The sequence below is a fragment of the Heliangelus exortis genome, chromosome 4, assembly GCF_036169615.1.
Source record: "Heliangelus exortis chromosome 4, bHelExo1.hap1, whole genome shotgun sequence".
Classification (NCBI taxonomy): Eukaryota; Metazoa; Chordata; class Aves; order Apodiformes; family Trochilidae; genus Heliangelus; species Heliangelus exortis.
This window is the reverse complement of record NC_092425.1, coordinates 34,532,055-34,555,930: the sequence shown is the minus strand read 5'-3', so window position 1 is coordinate 34,555,930 and position 23,876 is coordinate 34,532,055. Positions and strand designations below refer to the sequence as shown.

The window sequence follows — 23,876 nt, the reverse complement described above, 5'->3', positions numbered from 1 at the left end:
GAATTAAGCCCTAAGTAATGCTGATGTAAGGGATTATTTAACTCATCATTGATCCAGACCTGGGATGCTCGTAGCTGGTTACAGGCCACCTGGCCAGGTGCCTAGCAGGTGACAGCAGCCACAAACACCTTTCCCAGGCTGCTGTCACCAAGCAGGTGAGGTGCTGGAGACACGGGCAAGGCTGAAGCTGCCACTGATGCTGTGGGATGAGGACACTTTCCCTGCAAGCTCCACAGAGGCAAAGGGCAGAGCCAGCAGAGCGGGCAGGTCCCCATGTCCCCAACACTGCCATGGCCGGGTGCTGGGCCTCAGGACGTGGCCAAAGCCCAAGACCCACACGTAGAATCACAGAATCATCCGGGTTGGAAAGGACCTCTGGAATGATCAAGTCCAACCCTTGAACCACAACCACTGTGGTTCCCAGCCCATGGCACTGAGTGCCACATTCAGTCTCTTCTTAAAAACCTCCAGGGACAAAGAATCCACCCCCTCTCTGGGCAGCCCATTCCAATGCCTGATCACCCTCTCTGCAATGAATTTTTTCTTAATATCCAACCCAAACCTCCCCTTGCAGAGCCTAAGCCCATGCCCTCTTGTCTTACTGGTATCTGCCTGGGAGAAGAGACCGACCCCCTCATGGCTCCAACCTCCTTTCAGGGAGTGGTAGAGAGGGATGAGGTCTCCCCTGAGCCTCCTCCAGGAAGCTTTTCTCCTCCTTCTTTCCTTATGCTTATTTCTGACTCCCTTTCCAGCAGTGACTGATACACTACAAACATTTATTTAGGAATGAGAAGCAGCACACGCCATCCCGGCAGCCCTCATCCAGCCCAAGGTGTGCGCTGCCCGCCGGCTGGAGGAAGCCCGGCAGATGGAGGCACCCCCGGGGCGGTTTCCATGGCTCTGGGGTCAGCGTGGGGCCTCCTGAGCTGAGATCCGAGGGGCCCGTGGGGTCTGGGCCGTCCCGGGCCGCGGAGGTCACGGCGCTCCGCTCCACGCACAGGAGGGGAACTTTTCTGTCAGGCTTCGCTTTCCACCCGGACGCCGCCGGTGAGGACCGAGCCCGCTCCTGCCAGTTGCCTGGCAACGCCGGAGGAGGAGGCGAGGTGCGGCGGTGAAAGCGTTCCGGTGCCGCAGCCCTCCAGCCGGTCTGGGCCGCCGAACCGCGATGCTGGACCAGGACAGCGGGCTGTCCCTCACCATAGCGCGGATCGTGCAGCGGCTGAAGGGCTCCAGCCTCCACTCCCAGCTGGAGCGACAGGCCCGGGTGAGCCCCGAGCTGGCGCTGTGCCCTCAGGCCCGCATCCCTTTCTCCTTTCCCCTCCCTGATGCTTTGTTCCCGGCCGTCTCCCCCGGCCCGGCCCAGCCCGGTCCGCTTCAGCCTGCGGCGGGGCAGGGGGCCTGCACCTTCCTCTCCTTCCCTGCTTTCCTCCTGTGCTCTTTGCGGGGGCCGGAGAAGGAGCTGGTTGATTTCTAGAGCTGTATTTAGCATTTCATCCCCTGGGACTGAAGGATTTCTTAGGGAATGTGAAGGCTGAACTCTTGAAATCTGGAGGCTTCAAACAGTTCCTAAATTGATTCGCTTTGTCTTTTAATCTCTTCTTTGGAAAGCTTTAAGTATTCCCCCTCCCCCCGGTCTTTCTTCCTTCAGAGTGCCCCAAAGAAAATGAGGATTTGGTGAAAGGAAGTGAAAATAAATGAAAAATGCACATGAAAGCACATTTTTGTAGTTGGGAAAATAATTGTTTTTGTATATTTAGTAACTTATCTACACACAAAACCAGATTTTCTTATTTCAGCAGAACTTCATTTAGGATGCTTCAGATTAAAATTCTGTCAATGGTGATGACCTTAATAAAATAGAAGTGGAGTAGTGGTGCTATAAGGATTATTGTGCATTACTGAATTGTTTCGGTGTGGGTTTTTTTGTTTGTCCATTTGTTTTGCTAGCGGTGCTTAAAATTGTACAGATTTCTTTTCAGGATAGAATGTCGAATGCCTTTGTTGTTAGTTTTTGTTTGTTTGTTTGTTTGTTTAATGGAACATAATTTTCTTCTTGGAATGTCTCTAGAGATTTCCATAGCAAGTGGAATCCCTGCCTGCCTTTTCATTTTTTTTTTGGTTATGTTTTAAAATTTGCTGATTTGGTCTCTAAATGCTATTTTTAAATATTTGTCTATTTTACTCCTCGTGACTGACTTCTCTTACTATGTCAGTAATCAGGTGTGCGTGGCTTGAAGAGGGCTGGAATTACAAAGGAGCAGAGATGCTGGGTTCTGCTAGGTGTTGGGGAATTCAGTGGTGGCCTGACATGAGGTGTGGAGAACCAAATTCAAGATTGTGTCCTCAATATAGGCAGTGATGGATTTTCAGAACAGGACTCTCTTTAAACAACTCTTAGTGATTACAATAAACCTGTCCCTGCTCATCTCTGTGCTCATTCTGTTGTCTGTCTCCTGTGAAACCTGGTTTCACAGTCATTTGATATTTTGCATGATTGTTTTGAAACACGGGGAAGCTTGGTGTCATGAGGACTTGGATGGGTGTTTAAATGCTGCAGGTGGATGGCTTTTTTTCTGCAGCCATTTTGTACAAGGTGGACACTGAGGACCTTATCACTGCTCTTCCTTGGTGCTGTTTGATGTCTGAAGGAGCAGTTAAATGCCTAAATCCCTCCCTGTCTGTGGCTTATCAATTTCCTCAAGACAAACAGAAGTGCTGCATAGTTAAAGCATAAAGGTAATCTATAGAATAAATCAACCATGGTGTGCTGACCAGAGCCAGATCTGTCATGATAGCTTTGCAGCACACTGTTTTACAAATTTCTTGGAGAAGAAAAAAACCATGTGTATATACAGGTCAGATGATTATTCTAGTAATGTGAAGTACTAGGAGTAAAATAAATAGGGCAACAAATATTCAGGTTGATGCCTAATGTAGGTGTTTGAAGAGTTTGCAATAGTTTAAACCAGAGCTATAGTTCAGTGTAGTGATCCAAAAGACTGAAGTTTTTACATATATCAATGAAAGGATTTCTGGGTGTAGAAAGTCATCTTTTGGAGATTGTTATCTTAATGGGGCTAAAAATGCACCTTGTTCATCAGGAATTGCTATGTTCTCCTTGAACTTGAATTTTTTTTATTGACCTGGCATTTATGGTCTTTCCTGTAAGTATAGACTTGTCTTATTCATGACACTTGTATGGTCAGATTATTGCTATCCTATGCAGTGGCAAAGGCCCTATCAATGGGTTTCTTATCTTCTCTCCATCCCACAGGAGTTGTACTGAGTTCCAGTTTCTGAACTTTTCTACTTTCTGTGTTCATTAGTGACCTGGGCTATTTCTGTAGTTGCATCAGCAGATATGAAACCTTTGCTGTTGCTGTGCATCACACCTGGACTCCACTTGCTTCATTGTATGTGGTGTGGTTTTTATCTGCTGGTGAACAGTTTCTGAACAATGCTTAGTCTACACTGGTTGCAATATTGATCTATAGGGATTCCCTTTTTCTATTATTTTTAAGCTTTTTTTTTTGGGAAGCACACTATGTTTTGAGAATAAAACCTCAGAATAAAGCTGACTTACTGTTTTGGATAATTATGCTGCAGATTGTTGTTTAGATATTATTTTATATATTATTATTTATATAATATTATTAACATTGTTGGGGAAGAAACTGATGTTGTTGATACTCCTTTCTGAAGAGTATCAACTATCTCTGAAAACAGAAGAGTCAGAATGGATCATGAGGTCCATTAAAGCATTGCCTGACATTTTTGAGAGTAGTCTCACAGTGTTTTAACTGTTAACAAAACCTCTGCTTTCTCATCTCTCCTTTTGATGTTTAGGAAGGAGATGTCAAAACAGTTTATTTCATGAATTAATAGGATTTGGGGGAAAACACAATATCCTGACATGATTTGTGTGGGTTGACAGAGTAGCCCTGTGGTTATGAACTGCTCACACCAGGCTCTGTGTGGCTGTCAGGGAGAGCCTGAGCTCATCTCAAGAAGCAGGAGAGCATCTCAAGAACAATCTCTTTGCAATAAGTTGGGCATGGGAGACAAATGATTTGCTGTCACAGCTTCAGCTCTGGGAATACCAAGATAATCCCTTTCCTGTTGCAAAGACTCAAGTAGAAGTAGTGTCATATGCTTGTTAGTGATGATTAGGAAAATGAGTGTTACTTTGATTTTGTAGGCTGAGTTTTGGTATTTTGATAATGTGTCTCCAGTTAATGCAAAGAGATTAGCACAGGAGGAAGGAGTTTTGATGTGCCTGCCATTTGTTTTGGAATTTTTGTAGTGGTTTGAAATACAAGAGTAACAGTTACAAAGAGCCAAAGTATTAGATAGGAGCTTTTCAACAGCTAAAATTGTTGCTGGGGTTATTGGGGCTTCAGAAATCTGATGGCTGTTTCTCAGGTGTAACTTTCACTGTGTGAGTTTGTAGCTAAACTTGATTCCTTTTTCCTAAAGTTTTCTCTTCCTTTTCTTAAATGTAAATGTCTTTAAGGTTAAAAATTAGATGTGGCTAGAAAAACTGTAACATGGACATCTTCAATCACAAAATGTAGTTTGAAAATAAGGTGGGGTGGGATTTTTGTAGTTTGTTTTTTTTTTTAATTCAAATCTTGATCAGATTTTATTTCAGGGAAAATCTTTGTCAGTGAATTGACAATAACAAAGGAGCAGTTCAGACATGAAAAAAATGCTGCCTTTTTAAGACATTTTCATTTGCAAACAATTCATAAACTTTGTGTTTCATCATGTTTTAAGGAATCCAGAATTTATAAATTAATTAAGATTAATCAATCTTAATTTTTGTCCTCTACAAACGTCTAATAGAAATCAGACTGAGCTGCCTGGAACCTCTGTTGGCCATGGACAAGTAACAAAGGAAGTTAAAAAAGAAAAAACCAGAAAAGCCCACAAAAGTTTCAATAGTATATTCCTAAACAACTTTTCTAAAACAAGAGGTGAAAATAAAACAAAATATAAAAGTTCTAAATTATATTTCAAGTTTATGAAGAAAAACTGTCAGTATAAAGAACCCCTCCAGGCATTTGTATGTAGACATTCTCATGTGTTTCTTCTAGATATGGCTGTAATGAGACAACCTGAAGGAGAGATGGTAGAAAACCAGGGTAATTATCAAAATAGGCTAAAAGTGGTAACTTTCACATCAGAACCACCATAACACCCCACTCTGATAGTTGAGTATTAAGTTTGGGAGTGAGAAATTACCTTGGGAGGTACTTGAAGGGGTGAACAAGGTGTGAGGAAGAGATGTGTCAGGATAGGTCATGGCCAGAAAGATTTCCTGCAGAGGGGACTCTGCTGTCACTCTTTGAGTGGACCTGTGACTACTGCCAGAAAGGTTTAAAGAAAATACTGATCAAAGTGAGAAGCAAGGGTCCTCACAAGGCTTCAACTGGGGCAAAGAAGGAGAGGAGCTTGCTTTGGGAGTGTGTAACTGTCTGTGAGCTTCTAAAGGGAGTACAGATAAGCATCTTGGAGTCATTTATGTGGAGTGGTCTGAGGGTCTTATTTTTGTAACATTTTTCTCCCAACAGTTAAAAAAAAAGAAATTGATATTGATCCCTACTTAAGGAAATGATGAAATTACGACTGAGAATGTTTCTGTGAAATGTGGCATTTAATAAAAATTAGCAAATAAGTCATGAGTCATTATAGATAATTAATTATTCCTTTTCCTGCATTATATTTAACAAAGGGCTTGCTATCCCCCTCTGGTAATGCTTGTACTTTGGTGTAAGTGGTTCAGTAATAACATTTGCAGTGTAATGAATTTTAAACTTAATGTAGTTCTGAATATGTTGAACTGAATATGGAGTTCAGAAGATTGTTTGTTTTGCCTTTTGTGTGTGTGCTTTATTTGCAGCTCTATTTTTATATTTAAATAAAACCTAGAAATGTTATTTAAAAATAAAAACTATCTTATTAAAAATGTATCTTACATATCTTGTAGAATAGCATAACATTTGAGCTGTATTTCTGTATGAGAGCAACTGAAACTCTCTTCTTTTAACTGCTAGGTTACTTTTATTTGTATAAGAATGTTCAAAGGACTTTTCCCCATAATGTAATTACTATAGAAATGTACAAAGTTTAAAAAATTGTCAGTGTAAACAGCGTTTTACACATACTGGAACTGGGTTTATGCTCAGAGTGATTCTTCTTTCTGTTACAGAAATGTATGAACAAAACCTAAAATAATTCCCTTAAATTTGGAGGGTTTTAAGAGTTTAGAGAGTGTTTACAATTAAATTGTTATGGTCATATTTGAAGTGGTTTTTAACAAGTTGGCTTGATCCTGATTAAATCTAGTTTTAGCAGAATGGAGCTTGTGAGAAAAGATGAATACCTGTTTCATTGAATTTCTTATGCTAAACTTGGACTTCTTTGGTGTAGTTTGCTTTGTTGTAATTTGGAAAATAATAGCAATAAAAACTAAAAACATTGGGCACTTTTGCAAAATCATAATGAACAGTAATAAACGTTTAGAGAGCATACATGCTTGTGTAAAGCAAAAAGGCTTTGAAGAGAAATTGTCGTTGATAGCCTGTAAAAATATTTAGATTGTGTAAGGTTATTTGCAGAGCTGTTTGCAGCAGGATAAAAAAATGTGTTCACCTGATGCAGTTCCACATTTCAGTAGAATTGTATCACTTCTGTGCAATGTTTATTCTTGTTGAGAAAGGAAATAGTTTAACAGTGGAGTTATGCTGGAACACTTTGTTCTGTCAAGCCTCCTTTTCCTAGTATTTTGCTGGTCCTCTAAGTATTTTCCTACACTGCTTTGAGTGCTGTGCCTTGATCTGTCCTCTTGCACGATCAGTGCTGCTCCAGTCATGATGACTGAATGCCATTTCCAAATTCAGGTGCTGATTTGCAAATAGGTTTGTCACTTGTGTTCTCTGGCTCTACAAATCAATTTACTACAGGCATTAACTTTTTCCAGCTAGGTCTGTGCTATCCTTCAGTTTGCTTTTAGCCAGAATATTGTTGAGTGTCTGGATTTTCTTCTGTCTTGGCATGCAGATACAGAAAGTGCAACCCATTTGGAGTATCCCTCATGATGGTACCTGCCCAGATCTCAGCAGGTTATCTTACCAAAAGCAAAGGCAGAGAAGATGTGCACTGAACATCCACACAGTGGATTGCTAGTGGTCCTTTAGCTTCCTTTCAGAAGGTCTGGCAAAATATTGAAACTGTCTTTCCTATACAGCTGAAGGACAAGAGGGTGTCAACAAATGCTGTGATGATAGCTTCTTTTGTGAAGGAATCTTGGTTTGTTAGAAGCTGACCCAGACTATAGATAAATGTGAGCACCCAGCAGCTGAACCCTGTTGCCCTATGCAGAAGAATATGCACAATGCCAGCTATACTGGAAAAGAAACTGGTAGACATTAACTTTTATTAAAATTTTTTGTTATTGCTTGCTGAATTGTGCTGCATTCATCCCTGTCTCCTTTTAGGACTCTGTTGGCTTGACTGAGCCACTGGATAGTGTGATTTCTTCTCTGGCCTGGCTGCCACTCTTTGCCCACCTGGATTGTTCCCTTATATTGCTTATTCTCTTTTACCCTGCTTGTGATAGCCTCCTGATAGTACCAGAGGTTTCTTTAAAAAAGGAAGATACTTGTTCATCAAGATGTGTGTATTGAAGTTGGAGAGCCTTGGTATGTGCTGCATTTTGATCAGGCAGGAAATTAATTCAGTTCATTGGGATGAATTTCATCAAGGATTTTTTTTCCCAATAAGCCTTAGCCAGACATTTTTATCAGTGGAAATCACAGTAATGCTTGTTATATAAATAAAATTTTGTCAATGTGTTTTTCTTTGTACCAAAAAACACAGTGGGTGAAAATGCAAGATACTTAGTATATTGTATCAAGCAGTTTTCAAAAAATAAACCCTACCAAAATACCCACATGTTTTTTGCAATATAGTGCAATGCAGAAATAAGCTAGACCAGTTAGTCCAGATGGAAAATAAAAGTATAAGGGAGATGTGATCTAATAATTTTGGAACATTGGCACTGGTGAGTCTTCTTGACTCAGCTAATTGAAACAACTCTTCTTGAAACAACTGATTTCTTCTCTGGTTGTGTTACACAGCTCTAGGGTATTCTGCTTGGTGTTATCAGTGCCTGCTGGCTGGACCACCTGCCAGATTCTCACCTTTCAGGTATCTAATTTCTGATTTGAGAACTGATCAGCAAGGTATGCAGTGAGTCAAGAACAGTTTCTGGGGCTCTGTAGCTCTGTGTAGCACTGCAGGAATCTATGGAGCATAATCCAGAAGTAAACAAAAAGAGAAGTGGAAATGGGAGGAGGCTTTGGCATTTGCATCTGAAATTATGCCAGTGGGGACAGAAGTGCCCCCATAATTTGGGGGACAATTTTCATGTTTCTTACATGAAAATTTGTCTCAGAGGAGCATTCTGCAAAGGACATAGGAAACAGGCTAAAAAGAAAAGTTTGGGTAAATCAAAGATTAGCATTGGAATATTTGCTGCAGTTGCAGCAGGGCTTGGAACAGTGAAACTGAATTTGGCTGAATAAATGGGCATGAAGAGGTGAAGGTAATTGGTGGAGGTCATGCACTGATGTAATCCTTGGAGAAAGTTTTCCCTGAAGGGCTCTCATGCTTCCTTCTGCTCTGCCACCCTGCTGCATACAAGAGTCACTGTTTTGGGTTTTTTTCCTTCTGCAGCAGGGGAGCAGGCTCTGCTGGGAACAGCAGTTCAGAAGAAAGTCCTCTGTTGTATCTTTGTGGCTGGCAGGGAAAATGGGAAGTCAGATGTTTATCCCCTTTATCCCCTCTGATGCAATGTGCCATATCAATTCACCAGATTTCCAGAAAACCACACATACACACACAAAGAATCATCACTATGCTTGTCAGACCTTAATGAGCCAAAAGCTCACAAATTTTACAGATGTGTGAACAGCAGAGAATTAAAATACTATTCTCCTGTTTGCACTTTGTCACTTCTTGCTCTGTTTGCAGTGTCAAGACAATAAACCCACTTTTTAGTAGATTGTAAAGGTTTTTTGTTGCTGTCGTCAAATGAATTGAATTTGTAAGGGATTTTTTTTGTGTATCTAAAAAGGATTTTGCAGCTTGTGTACCAGACCCTACAGATAAATGCCTCACGCAACTTGGGATAAAAAAATGGCTGTATTTTACCCAGAAGACAAAGTTGAACATCTACAGAAGTGTGTGCAACAACTTCTGAGAAAAACAGCAAGGCCAATTTGATGCATGTTACTTTATTTAAAATTCCTACAAGAGGTACAAACCCACTGCCTTGCAGCAGGAAGATTAAACACAGCCTGACATATGTCAGTTAGATGAACGTAGGATTTACCATCAAAGTAGGTTCAGAAGGAATCACTTACAAGATATTTATTGAGGTTGTTGCTTAAGAGGGTTTTTGGGGAGCTGCCCAAGAACTCCCATGGATATCTTGCTGTGCTTCCCTGTCTTTAGCAGTGAGCCTTTGCCTGTCTTTACCATTGAGCTGAACAGAATGTATGTTTGTCATCTGACATGGGTTGTGCAACTCACCACACCTTAGGCTTTGCTCTTTTGACCTCCTTTCTTTTTTCTCTTTTTTTCCTCCTTTCATGCTTTCAGAAAGCATGCTTGCAGTCTCTTTACTGTTGCAGTCTATACACCAAATAGAAAAGCCTTACCTAATGGCAACCACAGTGATTTAAAATAGGAGCAGAAAGGCTCTGCTTTCTGTGCCATCCCCCCCTTTCAACTTGGTAAAATGGAAAGATTTTCTTAAAATTTTTCATTGTGAATTCATCCAGACGATTTTTCCCAGCAAGGTGTGCAGCACAGCAAAACCCTTTTCTGTATCAACATTGTGAGGCAAATGATAGGATTGTGGAGTTTGGGAGCTGTGTGTGATGAACTTAAAGCAGACCATGCTCTCATCAGTGCTGTTAGGGCAGGCTGCCCAAGCCCGTGAAAATTTACTTTTAATAGCAGCATGGTTTATTGCAGCTGATATGTCTATAGCATATGGCTGAGCAGCTTTTGGTAAGTGGTACCTCACATTTCTAGTTAGGTGATGTGGCCTTTTGCTTCTAACATGCCTTGAGCTGTCATGACAGTGGAGTAATTTACACACAGATCTCCTGGTGTTTGCTTTTGTTGTGTGGTTTTGGTTTTCTTTTGGCGGTTTTTTGTGGTTTTTTTTTTTTTAGTTAGCAGCCAGAGTTGCTGTTCTTTTCTAAATGCCTAGCTTTATCCTCTGGTGTTTATTAGCTGTTACTGATTATATTCCATGTTTAGGAAAAGTTTATTAGAAAGCACTTCACAGAAACTCCCCAATTTCTGCTTGTTGTCCTTTTGGGTCTTTATGGTCTATTTGTTTTCTCCTCTTGGTATAAATACAGAAGCAGGAGATGCTGCTGCTACTGTTGCTGCAAAATCTACAGCAACATTTGAGTGGTAATGACACGGTATGGTTATAAAACTGTTTGGTGCCTAATAGTCTGTGTTGAGTGTGTTTCATTCCAAGAGGCTGCACTGGGGAATGTTTGGTCCACAGTTTTTATTTGACTTTGAAGATAACATTTCTTATATGAAAGAGGTGAACTGTGGGTGGTTAAGTGAGAAGTTACAGAACATCTTCAGTTTGATTCTTTAACCAAAAATAATAGTGAATGGCTTTTAGTTTTTTAATTGTTTACCTTATGACCAATCCTGTAATGTGTAGAATCTCACATTTATGCTAAGTGTTTGGGATACTGGTTCGGAATATTAAGCGTGTATGTCACCAGATACTTCCTCTCCATTCTTTTTTCTTTCCCACATACAGCTTTTAGCACTGATGTAAAACCAAAGACACCACGTAAGGAAAAAGTTGGCTGATTTTTTTGGCTGCTATTACCATTGTCAAATTAGTAAGAAGCAGTTTACTGTGTGTGTTAGCATGTATGTTTCTGGTTTCATGACTTAAGCCTCACAGTTTTCTTTCTTTTTAGTGTTTACTTGATGCATATTTACTTATTTAGTTTTTTTTCATAATAGGTTAGCCTACACAAACCAGAAATTAAGTTGGAATCACTGAAAGAAGATATTAAGGATTTTTTGAAGACATCAGGTTTGTAGTCCTTCAGTGATCCAATTGTGGATAGTATAAATATACGTAAGAATATATGTGACATACATGATGAAACTGGTAGTTTGTGCAGCTTGGGGTCTTACTGCTGACAGTAGCCAGAAGCAGATATTCAGTGATTCCAGATTTTTCAATGAGGTAAAGAAAATTAAGAGGGAAAAAGGATTCCAGCAGCATTTTGAAAAACTTATTATGCCAACAGGTGATTTTATCATTTGATAAGATGTTGGTAATTATTTTTAAAGTTTGGAATGATACAAGAGTTCAGTCTCCTCTAAAAATGGTAATTAGCACTCATAGAAGTACTCTGGAAATTTAACTGAGGTAAAATTTTCAGATTTCCACTAGAAGTTGTTTGCTATGTAACTGTAATATGAAGATTTGCTGATAATTATTGTAAGATTTGTAACAATAAGGACTGTTGTGTCTATTAATATTTCAGGTTGTTTTAATAACATGGTGGCTTTGAAAAAAATAGCATATAATTATTTAAGCAAAACTGCTGTAATTATTTGAGTAGCAAATAGAAATAAAGAATAGTCAGCCTTTATACAGGTCTCAACTTGCAGTTTTCCTTGCTTTAATTAGGTAAAGTTTTCTTCGTCTCTTCCTGTCTGTCTGACAGGTAGACATGAATTTATATAGGATGGAGAACTAGTGATTGTTAAGCAACCTCTGATTCATATTCCATTAGTATGAATTCCTAAAGTTGCCTTCTGGATGTTTTTTTTATTTTAACAGGTTGGGAAAAGAAGCTTCAGAATGCTGTTTACAGCGAACTCAATGTGTGAGTTTATTCTGTGTTTTTATGTAATAAGTTCTACTCACGTGATTTAGTTCTGATTCATTTGTGTATATAGGTGTAGGATGTGTTACCATTTTCTGCAAGATCTGTCATACCGAGGGTGCCTGCTTCATTTCTGTTTTTAAAGTGCCATTATTTCTGTTTCATCCCAGTGAAAATGTTGGACTCAAGTATCTTTTAAAGAACAAGGGGAGCAAGTATCACCACATTTTTAACTTACTTTAGTAATTACTTTGCTGTTTTACTGCTGAAGGTACCAACAGTCTTAATTCTTGTGCAGCTGAGATAGTTGCTGCAAATGAGCTGTAGTTATTTTTCACTGTTTAGTGATGGCAATGCACATAGTTCTTGAATAACTTACTACAGAAATGTTTAAGGTACTGGACCTCTAGACTTACCGGATCAGTGCTCATCATGCTTGGGATTCTGTGATTCTGTGATACAGCTATAAACACACTGAAATTTGTGAAATTCCATTTTTATTATTATTCAGTTAAGTTTGGGTTAGACTTCTGGGAAACATAATTTGCTTTTATGTTCTGGAAAGGTGAAATGTGAATTTCATAACAGGTATAGCTGTAACTGCAACTGTTTAATATGAAATGTGTATGAAAATCTTTTTGTGCTAATTTAAATAAGCTTACTAGAGCTACCAGTTTTGAAGAATGTGTCTTTGTAATATGAGAGACTGAATTCAGTGAAGTGCTTGTAAATAGGTCTGTTAGTAAGCATTAATATTCATCATGTCTTTCAAAGGAAAAATATTTACCTGACTTTTGGGTTAATGTTTATGGTGTCTGAGTTCAGGGAAGTAAGCTACAATCATCAATGAATTTAGCTCTGGAGAATTGAAATTAGCTAAGAATACCATGACTTTGTGAGCATTGTGGAAGAGACAAGAAGCAGCATTGCTGGAATCTGTTAGTATTGATTGCATTTTATGTAGAGGCACAGAGTTTTCCAGAGCAAATTAGTGGCAAATACCACAATGACCTGACCAGTTAAAAATGGACATTCATTTCATATGATAGGAACTGAGTGTATACATATAAACAAATTAAATTTCATGATAATTTTAAGAGAAAATGTAAATTTTGTTTCATGAAAGACGTTTGAGATGGTTAAAATAAAGCTGGATGAGATGTGCAATGAGTAATTGGATATAATCTACACTACTGGAAGGCAAATCAGCATTTTGTTTTGGTTTTGTTTGTTAGTTTTGTTCCAGCTTTTATAATGTGATATAATGCAGTTTATGTGGAGATATTCATCTCTGCTTAGGTCAACACCACAAAGTTCTAATTGCTTTGGGCATCTACATATTCACTATTGATTTTTAAAAGTATGTCCTCCAAAAAATATATTGTCTCTTGAAAAAATACAATAATGGATAGCGGAGGTTCCAGGAAGTCATAAGGATGACATAATGTGAAGATAATACACTTCTACAATACCTGATTAGTTCTTAGAATTATTTGGTTTTATTTTACAAATTTGTGAAATTATGAGGAGGTATTATTTTTGATATAAGAATTCACGTAGAAATGTAATTTAATACTTTGTTATCTTTATATTATTTGCATAAAGATAAATATATCTTTATATTATTTGCAAGGATGAAGAAGAAATACTTCTAAAATAAATGCTTATTTTTATTTCTTGATCAACACACACAGTCGCTTTACTACTGCTGTCGTGAAATAAGTTATGTTTAGCTTTACAAATACAGGATTAATTAAGCAAAATAAAAATCTGAACACTTAAAATCTACTATACTTTCTTCAAGGTTTCCTTCACCCTGTCATCCTGCAGCACCACCTGAGCATATGAAAGAACCATTAGCTTATATGAGGAAAGCACAGGTTAGTTGTTATGAATTTTACCATTTCTGTCAAGTCTTTGATTAGACTATGTGAGGTTTACTCTCTGTAATGTTGCTGTACAATTTCTAGGTTTTGTATGTTAGGAAATCCACAAATTTGTAATTGTAATGAAGTTGATAATAATGTTGTATATGTATGTGACATTTTGCATACATACAAAAGATGCTTAAGTAATTCTTCATGAAAGAAGGAGGATATAGTGGCAGGTAGGTGAATGTTGTACAGTAGCTTGAAATACGTCAAGAAAGAGATTTTGATTTTATTGGGAAGAAGCAAAAATGTATCTATAGGCCATTGCACTTAGGGTTACAAAAATATTGTTATGAAGTGACTCTGGCAGGCAGCTTTGCAGTGGAAAACAACAAGCTGCAGAGGCAGTGAGCTCTTTATGAAGAAGTGATATATTTAGAACTTAGAAATGTGAAAGGAAGATGAAAAGTATAGAGCTAAGGAGCTTAAGGCATATTGAAGGAGAATAAGAGAAACTGAACTATAAAAGATTAAATGAGGATTTTTGGTGTCAGCAAAAAAAATATTTATGCTTTGCTGGTTTTAGTTTCTTTCACCAATATATGACATTTGACATTTTAAAAAATCCACATAATATGTATATAAAAAAAACAACTTCCAAAATATGATCTAAACAAAATATCTGAAATAAGGATAAAATTGCATTTAACTCAGCTGTGCCTAGAAATATATTTCAGTATTCTTTTATAAGGTAGTCAACAAATTGTGTTAATTTTTCAATCATATTGTTACATATTCCAGTAAGTCTTATCTTGCTGCCCTGAGTTTCAGTCTTTAGCATTTGGGGACAAAGATTGTATTAGACAATTTTCATGCTGTGATGTGAAATGCAATGCCACAATTTACTGCCTGAAAATAATCACTCATCAGTTTGCTAATGTGAAAACCACAGAGATGTATCTGTGTTTTTCTAAAGCAGTTTCATTGGTTATTATTTTTTAAAAGTGTATACAGTGCATATGGTAACCAATATTTTTAGCTCTATGTGGAAAGGACTGTTTTTCTAATAGTTTTAGGAATGAGTAGGCAAAGTCCTATCTTTACTGGTTTCAAAAGTTCATAGCCCTGTTTCGAAGAGTATTGTGCATCCATGTCCTCTGAGGTGGGTTCATCCCAGTAGACAGCTCAGCTGCTCACTCCCTCCCTCCAGTGGCATGGAGAAGAGAATTGGAAGGCTAAAAGTGAGAGAACTTGTGATAGAGGCAGATAAAGACAATAGGTAAAGAAAAAGCTATGCATGCCAGCAAGGCAAAATAGGAATTTATTCACTCCTTCCTCTTGGCAAGCAGATGTTGAGGCATCTCCAGGGAAGCAGGACTTTGTGATGCATAAAGGTTGCTTGGGAACTTAACTCCAAACATCCCCTCTTCCTCCTCCTTTCTCCTAGCTTTTTTGTTGAGAGCATGCTGCCACACAGTAGCATAGCCCTTTGCTCAGCCCCCTCCCAACTTCTTGGGCACCCCCAGGCAGCATGAGGAACAGAAAAGGCCTTGATGCTCTTTGTACACACAGGTCAGCAACAGCTAAAGCAGTGCTGTGGCAACCAACCCCATTTTGGTCAGAAATCCAAAACACAGAACCACACCAGCTACTGTGAAGTAAATTAACTCTATTCCAGGCAAAACTAGTCCTCTTTCGAATGATTTATGGAAATACAACTCTTCCATAAAGGCATGTGAATACTTTCCATTGAGAAATACTGATAAATGGTGAGGATTGTGAAATTGTGATAAATATGCAGTTAGGAATTTAAAGTTATATTTTCTAAAACCCCTGAGGTACCCGTGAGCTTTTGGTTTTCAAGATGCACACACCTGCAACTCTAGGTAACTGGTCCATAAGAAAACAATCATGATCAGATCAGCTGAACCACAGCCAGGTTTTCTTCTGTTACTCTTTCCAATTAAAGAACAATAAACAATGTGAAAAGCTTACAGAGTCAGTGATTTTGTTTGTCTGTTTAAAATATTTGCAAATAAAATTAAATGCAAATACCATTTGGGAGAAAAATAAAAGTGGAGGCTTACCAATTCACTTCCATTAGGTATTGAAAATAATAATTAATGTTCTGAAGGTAGAAGGCTATTTTTTTTTATTCATAGATAGATTTTTTTCACCTTATTTTTCTTCTAGCATCACAACAGTTGGAAAAGAATTTTGGGGCTATCAACAAAACTGGTTGAGAAACAAAAACTTGACCAAAACTGGCTAAATTATTTACTTTTTTTTTTTCTTGAAAAGGACTGATGGATTCTGAAAAAATCAACATGGCAATACTACATATTTTAATGCTGAAACTGCTGAAGAAACTACTTAAGCCTTCTTCAATAGTAAATTCACCTTGCCTAGTTTCTAATTCTCATTAAAACAGTAGACATCAGTGCTTGAATAATTGATAAAGCAAAATGGTGTTTTTCCTGAGAAGTATCAAAGGCAAAATAAATTTTATAATATTTTTATTATTCCTCAATGAATGTCTGTTTCTTATTACAGAAGATGGAGTTGGGGATATTTGGATCTCTTTTAGATCATGTATTTAATTGGTTTCTTGTGTCCTAAATTATGCCTCTTATCAGAGGTCAAATGAAAAGTTCATAAGCATTAGAACAAGAACCTTAGCAACATAATTTCTCTATTTCTTTTCTTTTTGAAATTTTACAGGTTTTGATTACAGAAAATGTACCAAAGGAAATGTGTGTCCTGATACCTTGAATTCTGCCCACAGAGTAGGTCTCACTAGGTACAATCTGAACGAATCACATTTCTGTCTAGTCTTCTAGAAGGAAGAATTTTAGGATTCACTACTGTGGGAAAAGCTAACTAATCCTGGCTATTTTATGCAGTTGTGACATATTGCTGTTTAGTTTTTTTGTTGTCCACCCAGTTTCATTTAACTGCAGTAAAAGGTTTTAAATGACTTTGCTACAGGGTAAGATACATTCCATGTTTGAAATGTTACCAAATTGTATTACTGCCTTCCTCAGTTCCAAATATTTTACTGATTATCATTGTAACCACAGGAACCCTAGCAATGGGGTTTTTTTTAATGTTAAATTTCTTCAGAAAATTAGAGGAATCATCTTGGAAAATTTATTATTCACATCAATGAAATGTGTTCATGAATTCCTCCTCTGGCTTTTATTTCAGTCAAGGATACCACGTTCTGTTTCTGCTCAGTGCAGCAAACTGCTGTCCTAAGGAGAGGGGAGGGCATCTTGCTTGGAGAGGCTGTGGAACCCCCACTTTGGGTTGGACTTGGTCATTTTTATTTGAGCAACTTTTTCTAGGCAGTCTTGCAGGCTGAGTTATGGCACAGTTCATGAGTACCCAGAAATGATTTTTTTTTACTAACGTGGTGCATCCCCACTGCAGTAAGAGGGTTCATGTCTGCTCTGGCAGGTGTCAGTCACATCAAAGCTCTTTACAGTGAGCTGGCTCTTGGTCTTGCAAAGCTGCCATCTGTCTCCTCTGGGCTTCTTCATAGCTTTCATATCTTGGAGCATATCCATCATCTCCCTTTTCCCTTCTTTCCTTCTCTTCCCTTCTTCTCTTCCCTTCTTCTCTTCCCTTCTTCTCTTCCCTTCTTCTCTTCCCTTCTTCTCTTCCCTTCTTCTCTTCCCTTCTTCTCTTCCCTTCTTCTCTTCCCTTCTTCTCTTCCCTTCTTCTCTTCCCTTCTTCTCTTCCCTTCTTCTCTTCCCTTCTTCTCTTCCCTTCTTCTCTTCCCTTCTTTTCTTCCCTTCTTTTCTTCCCTTCTTTTCTTCCCTTCTTTTCTTCCCTTCTTTTCTTCCCTTCTTTTCTTCCCTTCTTTTCTTCCCTTCTTTTCATCCCTTTAAATTTGATCTTCATGATTTCACTTCATTTTTTTCTGCTACTATTACCTCTGTATTTTCTGCTTTCACTTGCTTATCCAATATTGCTTAGTAGTCATCTTGCTCTCTGAGTTCTCATTTCTTCCAGCAATAAACCACAACTTCTCAGCAAAACAGGGTACTGTAAGTGCTCTACACCATCCTTCCTTGTGACAATAACCAGTTTGTAGCATGTTATATTAATAATATTCTGTGTAATATTTTTATTTAAAAACACTGCCATTTGGGAAACATTCCTTATAGTTTTCCTTCAATGCATTTTATTTATGCAAGAGAATGTGAAGGAGTGGCTTGACTGTGAGGAGAAGTTTCTGGTGAAAGGTAGCTATTTCATTTGATGGAAAATGGGATGAGAGGATCTTGTATATGGAAGCTTAACTGAAAGAATGATAGACAAGATATATTTTTTTATTTTTTTTAAACAACGTTTGAACATCTGCTCTTCCCTGAATTTGCTTCCTGCCTAATAAATTACAGCCTCTTATGGACAGAATTTTAAGTGTGAGTAACGTGGTTAGGCAGTAACTAACTGTTGTAGAATTTGTGTCTAGAGCAAATTACACACAATAAATAGAGCTAAATGACATTAAGAGGAGTCTTTGCATTCATTTGGGAGCTTGACTCATCATCCACAGAAAACTAAATTAAATATAAAAGCCAACAGTGCTGCTGTAATCACAGAAGCAAAATCCTAAGTCAGTTAACTAGGCAGTCAATACTAGTTGTCATTAACTTCAGAGAAATTATCCATGGATTAGGCACCATATGGTAAGTTTGAAGCCTAATACAATAGGCAGAGGAATCTGCTCTTTAAGCTGCCCATTTGCTGCTTCTGGTTTTCTCTTTGATTATAGAACTGTTTTCTGTGCATTATTGTAGAACTATTTTTTTAACATTGCATTTTTTTAGATTTCTCAACTTTTGATTATATCTAAGATACCTCTTGTGGAGAATGATTTGCAGTCTCTTCAGGTCACAAAGTGAAGAAGGCATTCTTTGTACGTAGTTGATTGTCCTGCTTATAATAATTTGAAAAAAATGCTAAATGTTGATATATGTAAGGAAGTTTGATCATTAGGCATATGTAAAAATCAGTAATAGTGACATACATGCATTTTGGAGATCTGAAATGTGAACAACTATTTTTGCTGTTCTTGTGGTATAAATAATGAAATGTGCTTACTCTGTTGTTTTCGTTGGAAAAAGCAAAAATTCCTTAATGTTTGTGTAGATGTCAGTCAGTGACTCTTGCTATCCTTTCTTATATATGACTTTAAAAAACTGCTTATTGCATGATAAATGCAATTGGGGGAAAAAGAAATTCTGTATAATGTGAATTTTTTCTGTGTTTTAGGGAAGCTGGGAAAAACGAATTCTAAAGAGTCTAAACAGCATGTGCACAGAACTCAGCATACCACTAGCACAGAAGGTAATGGTTTTTTAACTTTCTGTTGCCAAACGGACTTTTTTTTTTCTTTTTAAATTAAGCCTCACCTCACACACTTGTAGTGTTATGTTCATTTTACACGTGGTTGTTGAGAGCTGCAAAGCTGCTAGCCAGATAATTTTAATACAGAATAATTTTCATGGGTAACTCCATGTATGCATCAGCTCAGCTTGGAGGAAGTGTGTAAGTTTATCTTCCTCTTAGCTGTTTCAGTAATTAGCCTCTTAAGGGAGCAGCATGTGGGAAAGTTAATTGCTACATTCGTTGCCCTTAATAGAGTTTTTTTTGTGTGGAAACTCAGCTGTACACCTTTCAGCTGCATGGTGGAGAAAGCTGTACTCAAACTGGTCCCTTAGGAGAGAGAGATACTGGGACATTGCTAATTTTGTTTGTCATCCGTTCTGCTCTGTTTTGTTTTGTTTTATTGATTTAGAGGCCTTAATTTTAAGGATGATGGAATTGGGGAGTAATGTTAGCATGCCTTGTTCCTCATCTTTCTCCTGCTGTGCCTATGCTGGGCAGCAGAACCTCTGTGGCTCATCACGCAAGCTCATCATGCAGCTCTGTTTGCTTTTCATGACTGTACCAGGGGCAGCAATTTTATGACAAAGTCCAACAGCTCTATGGAACAGGCAGTATATCCTCAGTAATATGAAACTGACTACTAAATATCCTAATACTCATTATTAAAGACATCAAAATATTTAATGGGCACCTTTTTATCTTGCAGTGGGAGTTTCTACAATATAATATACCTTCAGGCTAAGCAGAATTTGTAAGCAAAAGAAACCTGTGTTGCTAGTGCTGTCTTTCTTTTTAAATGTTACATTAATTTATATATTTGAAATGGGCATGGTTTTACTCATTCTGTTAAAAAAAGAAGAGTTACTTTCTTGTGCCTTTCAGAGGCCTGTAAGTGAACAGAAAGAACTGCTTAATAAATGGAATGAAATGGGAACTGATGAGCCAGGTAAGGTCAACTGAATTTATGTTTGTACATAGAAAAAGAGCAGATGCATCTTATTTATCAGTCAAAGATTAACATAATCTCTTCAAGGTAGATTGTTTTCCATCTTTTTTTGTCATTGGTAATATGCCATTATACATAAATAAATATTCATTTCATTGCTATTTTGTTTTAAGTTCCTGTACTAACTTTGAATCCTTACTGAGAAGGGTTGGACTTGATGATCTCTGAGGTCCCTTCCAACCCAGCCAATTCTATGATTCTATGAATGCTCCTCATTCCAGTGCTTTAGAGACTGGTACAGCAAGGGCACAGATCCTCTTAGTGTAAATTTAGGCTAATAGAAAGAATATATTCAGAACTATGGATAATTAATCTCACATGTTTTATTAGCAACAGATAAAAATAACACTTGCACAGAATAGTCAGTGGTATAAATTATTCCTTGGGAGAACAAGGCTAGTTGCCCTGATTAGTTCATATCCAAGTTCCTTGAAAGAAATGATTTTGCAAAGGTACTGCAGTGCCAACACTTTTCATGGATTGTTTATGACCAGTAGCTATTTTTTATTTGTCAGTGGTATGTTTAATTCAATAATCTATGCTGTTAAAAAACCTTCAACCTCTTTTTGAATATCATACCTCGCATGTCTAAGAATGGTTCAATATGGAAAAAGTAAAAGTTTCCTATGACTTCTGATTTCTTACTTGGAGGTTACAAAATTAAGGCATTAACAGCAGTATAATCTTGGAAAATACGTGGTGGTTGTAGAAATGACATCTGTTTTCATGTTGTTTTAGTCTTTGCTCTAAAATGTTACTGAAATTGCTAAATTAAGTTACACGTATGGGAAGATTGTGTGGGGTTTTTCTCTCTTGGTTTTAACACAGCATCACTGAAATCCTGTTTCAGATCTGAGTCTCTTCCGTCCTGTTTATGCACCTAAAGATTTTCTTGAGGTAAGCATTTATAAAACAATGACTTGGCCATTTACTTGCATCCATTTTAGTGTTTTATGTGAAGTGGGGAAAATAATTAAGTATATTTCAGACAATTTGTCCTTTATAAAAGTAAGTGAAATTTGGCATGTGTTCTATGACTGAGTTTTGTTTGCAAAACAAAATGTCATTGTCTTTTTTTTTTTAATTTAAACTAGAGCATGGCAACAGGGTAGAATTGGAGAGCTAAGATGGTCTTATAATCCTGAATTATCACAATTAGTGGTTCAGTGTGATTCAGTGCAAGTTTAGTAGGATGTCTTTTGTAGTGGTAGAGGATTTTTGTAGTAATTACTTAAATGTGAATTGCTTCATGGTTATGAATTGTGGCTGCATATACACAATACACCTTTTATTAATTATATTATATTTCTAAAGAGCTCTTCCTTTTCAGTTAGTGATAATAATATTGGAAATTTTTAATTTATTCTGTTTTTCATCAGTGCACTAATACTCAAGTTGTATATTTAATCTGGAGTCTGTAAACAAATCCATCTTTGTTTTAGCCTTATGCAATTACCTTTTATTTTTCTTTTATACTGTTATCTTTCCAGAGTTTGCAGTGTCTTTTATTAATTTTTTTTTAATTTGCAAGTCCAAGTGTGAGTCTATGTGCTATTAGAATACTTAACAAGATTGACAGTTGTGGTTGGGTGTTGTGGAAGAATTTCATAAGAGGTGGAAATTCAGCTTAGAAAGAATTCTTGACAGTTCAAAATTAGTATCGAAATCTATACCCATGGAATAACAGTATGTAAGAGACTGTAAATTCCTTTATACATCAAAGTCACTTATCTTGACATGATTTCTGATTGCTTACATTATATCCTTACTTTAGGCTTTCAGTTGTGTAATTTATTTACCTTTTTCTTAAAAGAAGAATATATGTTTTTGTATTGTTATTTAGTAATAAATTATTTTAGTAGCAAATTATGTAGAGCTTTGCCTGAAAGCTACTGTATGAATAAAAATTCTTTCAGAATTTTGAAGAATATGCTGGATATTGTAGTAATCAGAAATATGTTCTTGGTCTTCAAATGGTTTTGATGAAGAAGTGAATTTTAGTCAAGATACTACTATGTAGTCAGAAACAATCCCATATATCAAAAAGTATTTCTGTTTCTTTTTTATTTTAATTTTGGATCTTACTTTTCAACGTAGAATATTAACTTCCTTAAAAATTTGTCTCCTTTTTAATTTTGAAAATGCTGAGATGTAATTTGATAATTTTGGCCTATATATATATGATAGTTGCAGGAAATGGTTTTATGTTGGATATACTATGAATAATACTGATAGTATTAAGAAGAATTCTTTAAGTAAACATCAGAATATAGGCAAGGAATGACAGTGATACAATTTTTAAGGTACTGATGAACCTTCGAAACCCAAATTATGAAAATGGAGAACAGCCTAGTTTCAGAAATCATCTGGGGCTAATTCAGGTTCCTCTAAAAGTTAAAGATATTCCAGAATTGGTAAGTATTTCTTTTTTTTCTTACCGGGACGTTTCTGTAAGAATTATTTTGCCTTGCCTTAGAATAAGATTCTAAACAATGATGAAAGCTGAATTATATGATGCTGAATATAATATACATATAATGGTAAGTTTCTCCTTTTTAAATTGAAAGTCAATCTAAATATGTAGTTAGGGTGCAGGACATTAAAAAATTTATGAAAATACCTTTTTAATGAAAAGTAAAGCAAACAGTAAATAATCTGCTAGTAGGAAAGTTTTCATTTTGTGCCACACAGCTTTGAATTGGGCCCAAAATATACTTCTTTTTAGTGTTATTCACTATTTTTTCTTTTCAAGGAAACTTTCCATATGCAGTTTGTCTTAATTCTGTAGTTATATTTGACACTGTACATGGTCAGTAAGCTGACAATCAGCTTCTAATTTTCTTGTCAAATAATTTTAAATCCCTTTATTGTCAGATTGTACATGAAAGGAAATACCTGGGTACTAGTATGTAGTTCAAATATAGGAGAGCTCTTGTTAACACTTCACTGATAAGTCTCTTGAGGATTTTATGCTAGTAGATAACACTTCCATATGAGTTGGGCAGTAGCTGGGAATTAGTTATCCTTAACCTAATCTTTCATTCACCACTTTATTACATTGCAATGTAGCTCATAGTTGACATGAAAACTGGGGCCTGTATCTAAAACTAGGGCAAAAATTGATGAGATTCTGCTCTTTAAAAACCTGATCTCATATTTTGTTTATATGCTTTCAAAAGAACTGTGTTTAATTTAGAAAATATTTGTATTAAGCCTTTCTAAAGAAATTTCTAGTGATTTAGAGAACTAAATGTTGTTAATTACTGTTTTATGGTTTTGTTTCTTTTCAGAAAGAAGAATTCAGTGAACTAAGCTTAAATATAGGACAGCTGGGTATTGATGATTCAGCACAAGTGCCTCCTGGTTAGCTAATGCTGTGCTTCAGTCATTTAAGTGAACTCTAATATGTACAATACTTTGCAATTCTCAAGTAATTTGTGTATTTTTTCCATTGTAAACCAGAAATTATTGTTCTGTATCTGATTGTAGTGATTTTCTTAGTAAAATACAGCTAATGATAGCAAACGTTGCAAATATGAAGGGTCAGATTTGGAGGAGGTTTCAAGTCATCAGCTTAGGTTGAAAATGTATTTATTTCAATGTGTTTGAACACTTCAGAATATAGAGAACAAAATCGTCTGTCTC

General features: G+C 37.0%; 1 protein-coding gene across 1 annotated transcript in view; it reads left to right on the top strand.

Annotated features, from left to right (window-relative positions):
• The first annotated feature begins 1,071 nt into the window (after nucleotides 1–1,071).
• Nucleotides 1,072–23,876, top strand: part of TBC1D19 (TBC1 domain family member 19) — a 44,113-nt gene continuing 21,308 nt past the window's right edge. Inside the window, exons 1-9 of the mRNA XM_071743789.1 lie at nucleotides 1,072–1,264; nucleotides 11,077–11,149; nucleotides 11,909–11,954; nucleotides 13,759–13,834; nucleotides 19,109–19,183; nucleotides 20,108–20,171; nucleotides 21,082–21,128; nucleotides 22,535–22,645; nucleotides 23,522–23,594. Of these exons, the coding sequence (XP_071599890.1) occupies nucleotides 1,166–1,264; nucleotides 11,077–11,149; nucleotides 11,909–11,954; nucleotides 13,759–13,834; nucleotides 19,109–19,183; nucleotides 20,108–20,171; nucleotides 21,082–21,128; nucleotides 22,535–22,645; nucleotides 23,522–23,594 (664 nt within the window). The 5' untranslated portion in view covers nucleotides 1,072–1,165. The remainder of the gene's footprint in view (nucleotides 1,265–11,076; nucleotides 11,150–11,908; nucleotides 11,955–13,758; nucleotides 13,835–19,108; nucleotides 19,184–20,107; nucleotides 20,172–21,081; nucleotides 21,129–22,534; nucleotides 22,646–23,521; nucleotides 23,595–23,876) is intronic.